General features: G+C 45.9%; 1 protein-coding gene across 1 annotated transcript in view; it reads left to right on the top strand.

Moving 5' to 3' along the window:
• The first annotated feature begins 11,376 nt into the window (after window positions 1-11,376).
• NTF3 (neurotrophin 3) overlaps window positions 11,377-11,977 on the top strand; it is a 64,951-nt gene continuing 64,350 nt past the window's right edge. The window contains exon 1 of the mRNA XM_003273711.2: window positions 11,377-11,605. Within this exon, the coding sequence (XP_003273759.3) occupies window positions 11,588-11,605 (18 nt within the window). The 5' untranslated portion in view covers window positions 11,377-11,587. The remainder of the gene's footprint in view (window positions 11,606-11,977) is intronic.

Genomic DNA, 11,977 nt, shown 5'->3' with positions numbered 1-11,977 from the left:
CTGATGGAAGAATTGATATATTACAAATTGGCCTGTATAACCATAAGTAAGAATCCCTAATAAACGTATTTTTAAAGGAATTTTCATATCTCCATAAATAGATTTGACAAAGTAAAACAAATTAAATACAGCTATTAAAATGTAAAATGTTTATCCGTGTACCACCAAAAATAATTTTCCATATCAGTGGCAGAAACATTACGCTTTGGGAAAGTACATACTTGCTAAAGTGACCAGATCACTGATATGTGCAATCTCATGTTTGGAAGGAATATTGACTACCACCTATCCAAATCCAAAACCCCTACACAACAGTGTTTCAAAGTGGTCTCATACCTAAGCTCATCCAGTGACAGACAACAACTCCTCAGCTGTGGAGGCAAAGGATTCTATTTTTGGAAATTCTGTATATCAGAACCATCAACTTTGTCTTGACTTGAAATCTGCACCCCTGTAAATTCCACCCATCAATCCTAGCTTTATTCCTTGGAATCTTGCAGATTAGTCACACTTTCCATTTACTTCATAACCCTGTAGATACCTGGATCTTTTCTATTCCTATTTATTGGATGCTCCTAGGCTCCTGGGATCCACAATGCTAATGCTAGATATTGGTGTCAGTTTGTTTATGAAAAAGTAATTAGCAGGTAGATACAAGAGTTAAGAATTTATCCCAGGACTTACTGATAGCTTTATCACAGGAAAAATAAAATTAAAAGTTCTAGGGACCAGGCGCAGTGGCTCACGCCTATAATCCCAGCACTTTGGGAGGCCAAGGCAGCCAGATCACTTGAGGCCAGGAGTTTGAGACTAGCCTGGCAACTTGGCAAAACTTCATCTCTACCAAAAAAAAACAAAAAACAAAAAACAAAAAATTAGTCAGGCATGGTGGTGCACACCTGTAATCCCAGCTACTCGGGAGGCTAAGGCATGAGAATATCTTTAATCCAGGAGGTGGAGGGTACAGTGAGCCAAGATCATGCCACTGCACTCCAATGTGGGCAACAGAGCGAGATGAATCCGTCTCAAAAAAAAAAAAGTTATATCAAAGAAACATTTCCTCAGCAAAATAGATCCTTTCATTATCTTTAACACAAAGCAAAGAAGATAAAAAAGCAAGAAAAATATGGAGAAAAAAGATTTCCTCAGGTGGGAACCTTATAAGGTCATCTATAATAGCATTATTGAAAAAGAGATAGAGTTCATCTATTTAATCCTGTTTCTTCAGAAAAGACCAACCTTATGTCATCAGAAATAAGAAAGTAGTAATTACACTTTTAAAGCTGTCTTTTAACCTCACCTGTGATTAAAATTCTTTTCTAGCTCCTACTAAAAGCTTCCCTTCTGCATTTTAAGTTAATTTTCCCTTGTGTGACCAGTAGTTGACAACAGGAGCAAAACAAGGGAAATATTAAAATACACCGAAATAAGAAAGAGAGGAAAGAAGAAATGGAAGGGAGGAATTGGAGGGAAATGAAACACTTCCAGAAGGAAAGCAGATGTGCCTATTTCTTGGGGGCCGTATGAACAGAGTAGACAAACGCATCCTGGGAATCAGGTGCGTAGGCTCCACCCTCTCACTGATGAGTCTGATTATCTGTGTGGTCTCTGGCAGGTGTGTTCATTTTCCTGGGTTATAATTACTTCCTCTGTAAAATGAGGGGATTGACTAGGGGAATCTGAGTTACCTCCCAATGAACGCATGTCATTCATTCATTGCGTCTACCTGGCAGCTAGTCTGTTTTCCAACTTGAGATATGGGGTGTGGACCAGAATTCACACTGGGTGTCTCCTACCAGTTGTGATTTCATTCTCAACTTAACCACAGACTCCTTGCTAACGATGGGCAAAATACATTGTTTTTAGTTCATTAATTTCTTATGTCTAGAAGGTTATCTGCAACTTTCTTGTGCACCTCTTTTATTTGCTTTATTTTTAAGGTATCCACACAGTTAGGGGAGATGAACATAGGTGGAAAGATAATAGTTGTCATCATTTGTAAAGTTATTCTCTCTACTCACTCCAATGGAACTAATTTCTAGCTTTTGGACTCATTGTTGAAAACTTCTGATGAAAATTATTTTATGTAGTGGGAAAAGGACCAGTGGAATTTTCTCATCTTTGTTTGGAGGCAAAGAGGCAGATATGCTGGAGTAGTAAAATGCAAATCTGGGCCGGGCAAGGTGGCCCACGCCTGTAATCCCAGCACTTTGGGAGGCCGAGGCGGGCGGATCATGAGGTCAGGAGATCGAGACCATCCTAGCTAACATGGTGAAACCCCATCTCTACTAAAAATACAAAAAAAATTAGCCGGGCCTGGTGGCGGGCGCCTGTAGTCCCAGCTACTGGAGAGGCTGAGGCAGGAGAATGGCGTGAACCCGGGAGGCGGAGCTCGCAGTGAGCTGATATCATGCCACTGCACTCCAGCCAGGGTGACAGAGCGAGACTCCCTCTCCACTGCACTCCAGCCAGGGTGACAGAGCGAGACTCCCTCTCAAAAAAAAAAGAAAAAAAAGCAAATCCGATGCCCACACATACTAACTTGACAGCAGCTCCAGATTTTAAAACTCATTCAAAGGCAGGTTTTGAACGCTGGCTTGCCTTTCGAGTCTGAGCTCTAAGTGACATTTAAGTCTGTGTCTGTGCTAAAGGAAGAGATATTTGCATGAGTAGACATTTGTGTCTGGATGGGATTTAAATGAAACACAGGTAACAGAACATCAATTGCCCATAATGTTCTAATCCAACATCCTGTAGTTTCCGAGCAGGCATTTACAGAGTTAATACTTACTAGAGACTCAAGGTTCAACTTTTTCCTGTATATCTTGATATTGCAAACCCTGGTAGTTTTAATTAGGGGCCTTTTAATCTCTGGAGCAAAGCCAATGGCCTGTTCCCTTGGACAAATTTCTTAACAACCTGGCACTGAGTGGCTTTGTCTGCTTGTGGGAGCTCTGGTACCCAAGGCTGTCATAAAGAGCCTTAGGTTATGTCTGCATGAAGGAACCAGCTGAAGAGATGGGTGGGTGTTGAAATCAGTTCTTCTTCCATATGCCAAGTGAGTGTGCTGCTGTGAGCTACATTCACCTAGAAAGGTGTGCACACCTAGCGCACACAAACGCCTATGGTTTCACCTGGTCCTATCCTACTTTCAGTCTCCATTTCCTTCCTTGTCTCATGCCCTAGGACCACCTGGGGTCCAGGAGGCCTGGCTCTGTGGATATCGCAAGCTTCCTACTGCAGGTCTTGGCACTGGACTAAGGGACAAGAGACCTGCCTCATGTCTGAGCTCCTCTGTGTAATCTTAGGCAAGTTGCTTATCTCCTCCTATGACTCAGTTTCTTCATAGGTATAAAGAGAAAAATGTCACTCTATCAAGGTTAGATGGTGCACAGGGACAGACAGCTGGGGTTCAAACCTCTGTTTGCCACCCACTCACTACCTATGTATCCTTGGCCAAGTTATACAAACTCTTTATACCTCAATGTTCTTAATCTGTAAAGTGGAGCTAATAATAGTACCTACCTATATATCATGAGTCCTTACAAAAAAGCCTACAAAGTAGGTGCCATTATTATTTCCACTTGACATATTTAATAAATTGAAGCCTAGGAGAAGACATGTAATTTGCCTAAGATCACACCGAGGAGCTCAGACATGAACCAGGTTTCTGTCTCTTAGTCTAGTGCTAAAATCAGTGCATGTGTACATGTGTGCATGCTTGTACAGATACAGATACAGATATGTATGCTGGCATGGATAATACAGATATAGGTATAGATATAGATATCCATATGTACATGGGTGTGTGCTGGTTTATGTATATATATGTATATGTATGCACACACATATGTGTTTGCATGTGTGTGTATATACACCTTTATATATACATATACACACATGCACACAGTGCTTAAAACAGTGCCTGGCCTATAATGCTAAGATTATTAAGTACCCAATGCTCAGTAAGTACTCAATAAATGTTACCTATTGCTATTATCTGTAGAGAAAGTTTCCACGTGCTAACATTCCCTCCTGTGCTGGGAGTTTGTGGTTTGAACAAAGGAGAGCCCGGCATGGGCACCCTTGGCTTTTTGAGCACTATTTGCATTCTGAACTGGGGCCTGACGACAGCCTGCTGTCAGGGTGGGGACAGGAGCAGAACCGTCAGCGAACTGACTGGTAAATATAGCAAATCATCCGATGGGTTGGCTGCATGGGGTGTGTCTGTCCATGGGGGTCCATGTTAAGAAGCTATATAAATTCTAAATATGTCCACTACTTCATTCTGCTAATTTCTGTATTTGTCCAAAGGGGAAAATATACATCCATAAAATTACATTAATGAAATGGGTAGTGGCATACAAATAGTAACACATAGGCCATTCCAGAGCCAAGCTTCTGGCTTGTGTGTGTTGGAGATAGTAGTAGTACGTAAGCTTATTTTAACTGGAACTCATATTTTCTAGCCCCTCCAAGAACTAATACCTCTTTTTAATGTTTCGTGGGAACACTGGACAGAGGGTCTTTAAAGTAAAAAACTCAGCAGCTAATTCTCTTTCTTCAGTTTTTCTGAACTGCTGAGTAGAGAGAAGAATATTTTCAAGGAAACATGGAGATCAGGATGAACCTTCTTTGCCCCGCTCCCCACCTCACCTGCTTTGTACCTATCAGTGGAAGGTGAGGGCTGGTCTCGGGGCAGGAAGATGAATGAAGTGACATTTGCAGGATCCCCCAGCCTCAGATTCTGAGGGCAGGTGTGTGGGAGGTGAGTCCACGAGGGGCATTTCATCACGCTTTGCTCTTAGGCACGGCTAGCCTGGATGGGTCTCAATTAGGAGTAAGGAGACCTAGGTTCCCATCCTGCCTGGTCTCAAATCCCTGGGAAGGCTGCACCTTGAGTTGCTAGGCATTTACTTCCCAGACATTCCCTGCCCCTTAATACCAGTAAAAGTGGTAAATGGAGGGTGTGGCCAGAACGCTTTTCTAATCCCTAGTGCCACTCCAAGTCCCCCAACAGAGTTAAAGCCCAAAATGACTTAAAACCCAATGGAAGACATTGTGTGATGGAAACAGTTCTAGTTTTCCAGTTGGCTTTCTAGCCATGAACTTGTGTCCTGTGTCCTGTGTCCTTTCTCCAGCAGGTCAGGGAAAGTGCAAAAGGCAGGCTTTACTCTATACCGACTGCCCAGTACTAATGGGTAGGAGCACATCAGCCATGGGACTCGCAGGGAAACTTGCCACACTTTGAATATAGGGGTCACCTGGCTGTGTCTTATGACCAGTTGGAGACTTCACTCACAGATGTCACTCTGGGGCTACTGAAAATAGAAGAAATCAAATAATACAAAATTTCTAACTGTATTCACATTAGTGTGTTCTTTGTTTTCTTATTTATATTCACAGTCATGAAAGAAAATGAGGTTAAGTACCTTTACACATGGTAAAATCAAGGAACTGAAAAGTTTAGTTACTTCCCTGAGCTCATAAAACAGTGACAAGGCTCTGGATCTCGTTTTCCTATCTCCCTGTCTCTAACCCAGGGATAATTCTCTGGATTGCATTGTGTGTCAAAATTTCTCCGTTCTTACAGTGTAAATTTCAGCCTTAAGCTCCACCTGCAACTTGCCATTTTCGTCCAAAGCATTCAAGATGTTCTTTTGCATCCAGACCCTCTTCCGAATGAAGAAAGCCACAGTGAAAACGCCACTGAGTCGAGGGGTTGCAGACCAAACTTCAATTCCCATAATTCAATTCTCAGGCCCCAGCCTTCTGCTAAGGCTAACAGATCCACTCCAAAGATTTAAGAGTCCACAGTGATCAAAAGCATCTGTATATTCTGAAACATGCAAATCAACCCTGTTTTCCACGTTCATCTCAACATTTGGTGGAGGGCACGAGAGTCAGCTGGCTGCTGAGTGGACGCAGCTTAGCAGATGAATGGAAGGGTCGAATCCCTCTCAAGATTTGTAGAACTGGATCCGAAATATGAAATGCCAGCATATGTGATGAGAGGGATAGTCCATCGAATATTTTATCATCCAAAGATGGAATTAATGGCTATGCCCTATCTATGTCAGACCCAGGTAATAAAACTTTATGGGTTCTTTCCCGTGAAATATTTTGTTTATGTCACATGGGTCTCACCGAGTGTTTTTTTCTCTTTTCTTCACTTCCCCTCCCCACCCTTTTCCCAGCCCTCTTTGTCTCCTGAGACCTATTCCCTTTGGAAATGCATTAGTTACCTAGGAAACCTTAATGTCATTTTTTTGAGTGGAGTTTGGTGCAGCATAAAGTTAATTTATAGGGTGGTTAGGAATTCATGTCATGACTGGTGAAATAGGAGACTTTATTATGATTTCTACATCCACCTGTGTGGTAGGAATACATACCTTCCCTCTATCATTACGGGTAATTTCTTGAAACATAATTATGAATATATATGCCATGTCACAAAATAAGTTGATTCACCGTTGTTCAATGCAATTCATTATATTGTTCAATGTAAGCCCTAGAACATAATTAGCAATAACAACAAACCTATTGTATACCAGGCAATCTGTTAAGAGTTGAAGGATATGGTGGAATTTCCTTTTAAATGATGAGGTGGTTCTGAGTGAAAGGCAGAGAATGAATAAAACGAGATTTTGAAATCCTTCAATTCTGTCTTTCGTGCACGTTGAGGTCCACGTTAAGAAGCTATATAAATTCTAAATATGTCCACTACTTCATTCTGCTAATTTCTGTATTTGTCCAAAGGGGAAAATATACATCCATAAAATTACATTAATGAAATGGGTAGTGGCATACAAATAGTAACACATAGGCCATTCCAGAGCCAAGCTTCTGGCTTGAATTATCATTCTAAATTATTCTAAATAATAATACACAGGCCATTCCAGAGCCAAGCTTCTTTCTAAAGGTAGCTCATTCCCCCAGTGGTGTGACAGTGTTTGCGGTGTAAGGACTAGCAAATTGGGATTGGCATTCACCTTGTGCCAGGCACTGTGTTGAATGTTTTAAATTAATTAGTTCCTTTGATCCTCATGTTACTTCTATGAGTTTGGTGTTGTTTTCACCAATTCCAGATGGGTTCTGAGAAGTTAAGAAACCTGTCCAAAAACGCATGGCTACTGAGTAGAGAAGGCAGAGGGGAACCTGCTTTCCTCGGGCACCAAAATCTACTCTGGCAGTAAATTCTAGGTCGTGGTCTGTTATTATGTTTTTGTTTTTGTTTTTTGTTATTCTGAGTTTCCTCAGTTATTAAATGCGGAGTGGAGGACGTAGGACTGATAGACGTTGATCTCTGATGTCTGTATTCGTGTAGAGAGATGAATGCTGGTTCTCGGAGCAAATCTGTGCTTTCTTAAGATGATAGAAATTTGGAGGAAGACCTGGGCTTGTTAAATAAACATAAACAAGCCACTCAGTTTCTGTGGACAACTGCATGCAATTTGAAAGAAAAAAATAATGTCTCACAGATGACTCCAGGGCATCTGAGAGGAATTGCTATATGGCTTGACAGCCTGTAGCTGTTGGTTGATAATGCTGTTGCCAGTATATAGTAATGGGTGGGCAGCCAGGAATCTTTCAAGTGCCGAGGCACAAAGGTAGCATGAAGCCGCCTTTCCTGACCCTTAAGCTCCCGGTCCCTGTGCAAACACCTTTTGTATTCATGTTAATTGTTTGAAAAACGAAGACTTCCAGACTCCATCAGCTCTAGCAGCTGTCTGGGTGGATGGGGGTGGGGATGGAGGGGGTAGGGCAAGACCTCCCCACAGCGCCCTCCAGCAGCAGAAGATGCAACTTGCAAATACTTGAGGATCAGTGAGAAGTGTGGTGTTTATTTTAGTAACCTCAAAAGAGGGAAAAAGAAAAGCAGTGGAAGAGGACAGACATTCAAGGCTAGCTACGTGATCATGGGGGGGAAAAAAAAAACAAGCTTGTCTTTGACACAGAAAGGGTCCTTGAAGGCCATTCGGTCCAATTCTCTCATTTCCTGGGTCAACATGTCACAATGAATTAACCACATACTGCCACTGCACAAGACCCCCTCCCTCACCACATGCTGAGCCCCCACCACCAGACTCAGTCCACTGAGCTCAAACATAGAGGAGATAAGTGCTGTTTTCACAAGATAAAGGCAAAATTCAATCCCATGTTCCTGTTTTGTTTCTGTTCAGTGTTCCAACCACAGAGTGGTGCTATTGCAAAAGATAAGGGTAACCAGAAGGCACGCTCTGGAAATTTGCTTTAGGAGAGAGTTTTAAAGGGGGTTTTCAAAAACAAGATCTGGCTCCTGCTCTCAGAAATCACTTTCAGGAGTCAGGGCCTTACTCTCAGATGCAGCATGGAGAAAAAGAAAGTTCAGCAACCTAAAAATATAGTCAACAGATGGACAGCCAAAGTCATGGCCACGAAGTCAACTTGGAGAGGAGCAACTACCTAGTGAATCCTAAAAGATCTCATCCTGGATGCTTCCCTCACCAGGGCTGTGTACAGGGCACAAGCTCGCAGCCAGCCTACTTTCCAGTCCTGATCTTTGCTTTTGCTATCCATACCACTACGGTATTTCTATAGAAAAGAAAAATCTCTATTTAGAAACACAGATTTACTTAGAAGTCACAATATTCTAGTTTTAAAATGGCTCTACATTGTATATAATAATCTTTTTATTCTGTCTTCTTAAAAATACACCTTTCTACTTCTTTTTTTTCTTCCCATCTTCTTCATTCAGCACCTTGCCACTCCCTTGGAAGCCACAGCAGAGAGCTGGGAGGTCAGTCCCTAGTCTTGGAGGGAAGAAATCTTTAGGTCTGAAGTCTAAAGAAAAACAGTAAAGGAAAAGGCTGTTGGCAGTGCTCAAGCGAGATTGTCTGAAAGAGGTCTTCTACTCAGAAAAGGGCTAAGGCTCTCCCTTTGGGAAACCAATCCTTCTGAGAAAAAGTGCATCTTTCACCCTCTGCTCCTGTCTGGGTCTCTGCCTCTTCCTCTCTCCTTCCCTCAGTCCCTCCTCCCCTCTCTCCACAAAGACACAGCACATATTTGGCAAGATTAAGGTGTCACCTCTCATATTACAAGGCCTGTTGATTGCAAGCAAAGACAGACCCACCAGCTCAAGACAAAACCCCTTGGAGTTGGAAACAGTACAAACTCTTCCTGGGATCCCCGAAAGTCGTGGCAGAGCGGGGCGGCCGGCCAGTGCAAGGCATCTGCAGAACAAACCCGAGTCCTAAGCGTACTGCTTGCTGCCTTTTCTTCTCCTTCGTTTCTTCTGATTTTTCAAGTTTGTTTGCCCCCCTTCCCCTCCTCCCTCCAGGCTGCCAGGGACCCGGGAGCTGCCTGCAGATCAGCCCGCACATGTATTTAACCCCTTCCCTGCTGCAGCGGGAGCCAACCACCTCTTTCCTTGCAATCTTCAGGTTCCCGGAGGGCCCGGAGCTTGAGAAAAGAACTCTGCCAGTGCATCTGAAACTGGGGCCTGAATCCCTCCTTTGACCACGGCGAGAAGCTGGAGGAGGGGGGCAAGTGCGGGAAGTGGGGGAGGGCAGGGAGGCGGGCCAGAAGAGAGCGAGAAAAGCAGAACCCGACAGAGCACGCCCAATCCAAACCTTCATGGTGCTGTGTGGCAGGGTGGAGGGAACGACTCGGCAGCCTCTTCTGGCCCTGAGGAAGACGTCGATATTTTGGCACGAGGGAAGCCACTGAAGGACGACCCTACCCTTGCGAGGGACCCCAGGAGGTGACGCGCCTGGGCCTCGGTGGGCGCTTCTGGCCGTTTTCGATGTGGCAACCCCCATCAGCCAGGATAATGATGAGGCAGGTACAATCTATCTAGTACGCAGCCCCCAGACTCCCCTCCCTTCCCACCTCCCCATCCAACCCCCCAGCTACTCTGTCCGGTCGGTTGGTCCCGAACTGTTGGGTGCAGTTCCGATGTTTAATCAAATTCTCAAGCAATTTCAAGGTATTTGGATTTTTTGAACCTGGGCCCTAACCGAAACGTGGAACGGCTTACTTATTAGACACCTCGAACGACAGGGCAGGGAGGAAACCGGATACTCGCTGCCCTCCCCAGTCGCGCGTGAGTCAAAAGGTCCTGGCAGGAGATGATGTGAGGAGCAGCTGAAGTGGCAGGGAGGAAGGGACGAGGGGCTGGGAGCGGAGGTCCACCACGCAAGGACTCGGGAAGGGGGCAAGAGGGCAAAACTCTGCTCCCGGGCTCTAGAGTTCTCGTTGATCACTAAGTGGTATTTTTCCCCCCTTCGCTCGATGGCAAATGGGCGAAATCAAGATGACTTAACTTGGTAAATTTAGAGAGAACGGCTCGGAGCAAGTGAGGTCTAACGGGCAGCTAAAATTATCTCCAAATAAGAGATTTGGACCCCCTCCCCCTATCCTTTTCTCGAATGAATCCACCGGTGGGGAAGTGAGCGTCATTACTTTCGGGGCGCCACGAAGAGGTTTGTTTGTTGCTCGCCTTTCCTGCTTCTCGCGCTGTCCCCGCGTGCAGACTGGTGGGTGCTGGGCGAGTGATTAGCTGCAGGGCCCCATCCTAGTTTGGAAGGAAGGGGTTTCGAAGTTGGAGGATGGGTGAAACGGGAGGCTGCGATCCATCTCCCTCTCCCTTCCACGCTCAAGCTCCCGCAAACACGCGCGCGCACACACAGCCCCTCCCTAGTCCCTCGGACCACCCGCCCCCACACCCCTCTACCTTGACCTCCCTTGACCGCCGGCACAGCGTCCTGGGTGCGGGTCCCCGGGAGCCGCGAGTTCGCCGGGGAGCGATTGTCCTTGGGCGTGTTCGTGTTGTGGGGTGGGGGGGAGGAGTGGCGGGTGGGCTTGGTAGGGGATGGGGAGAGATCTGGAGCTGGAAGGGTCTAAGGTTTGGAGGAGAAGTTTATGCCTCAGACCTGATCCGCCTGAGGAAAGGGGCAGGAAAAGGCCCTAATGCCTTGTAAAGAAAATCTTGAAAGAAAAAAGATCAAAAAGAAAAATTTCAAGAAAAAGAACAACTAAGAAAGGCTGAAGACACTAACATGTAACCTGTTACGATACATTTAATGTTTCGTTTTTTCCTGGATCTCTAAAAGGGAACTCAAGGGTGGGGGGTACTGGAGAATACTACAAATTTGGAAGTTTTTGTTGCTGTTGTTGTTTTGTTTCGTTTTGTTTTTCAAGAGGGGCTAGGAGAAATGACCCCTTCCCCGCCACGGGTCCCGAAGTGAGGTCCGAGGGGCTGTGGGGCGCGGGCGTGCGCGGCGCGGGCCGGCGGGGGAGGGCGGCGCGGCGCGGAAGGGGTTAAGGCGCTGAGCGCGGAGCCATCTGGCCGGGTTGGCTGGTTATAACCGCGCAGATTATGTTCACGGGACTCAGAGTTGAAGCTCCTCTCCCTACCGAACAGCTCCGCGCACCGCCCCGCGACACAGCTCGGCGCAACTACTTTCTTCTCTCTCCTTTCTTTCTTCCTCTCCTTTTTCCCCTGCTGGGTAGTGGCTGCGGCGGGGCGGGGGAGACTTTGAATGACCGAGCTCGCGTCCACCTTTCTCTTCATGTCGACGTCCCTGGAAACGGCCACACGGATGCCATGGTTACTTTTGCCACGGTAAGGGGAGGCGGCGGGCACCTTTGGTGGGCAGGTTTGGGGATGGGGGTCTACGTGGGGGGAGGGGATTTTCCAGTGGACTCGTGCGGGGGGGCCCCAAATCCGCATCCCGCCCCACCCCCATCGCGCTGCGCTCACTCACTTTCCCGGGCTTGTGTCTTCCCCAAAGTTTGCGCTGGGATCTGCTCAGGCCGAAGCGCAACCGCAACCACCCCCCGACACACGCGCGCGCGCGCGCGCACACACACACACACACACACACACACACACGGACACGGACACCCTTCTCCACCTCCTCCCCTCTTGTCCCTCGGCTGCCCAAGAAGCTTCCCTCAATCTGGGAAAGTGATCAGTTTAAGGGACCTGGATTGG

The sequence above is a fragment of the Nomascus leucogenys genome, chromosome 23 (genome assembly GCF_006542625.1).
Source record: "Nomascus leucogenys isolate Asia chromosome 23, Asia_NLE_v1, whole genome shotgun sequence".
Classification (NCBI taxonomy): Eukaryota; Metazoa; Chordata; class Mammalia; order Primates; family Hylobatidae; genus Nomascus; species Nomascus leucogenys.
Note: the sequence above shows the minus strand (reverse complement) of the source record. Positions and strands in the feature narration are given on the sequence as shown.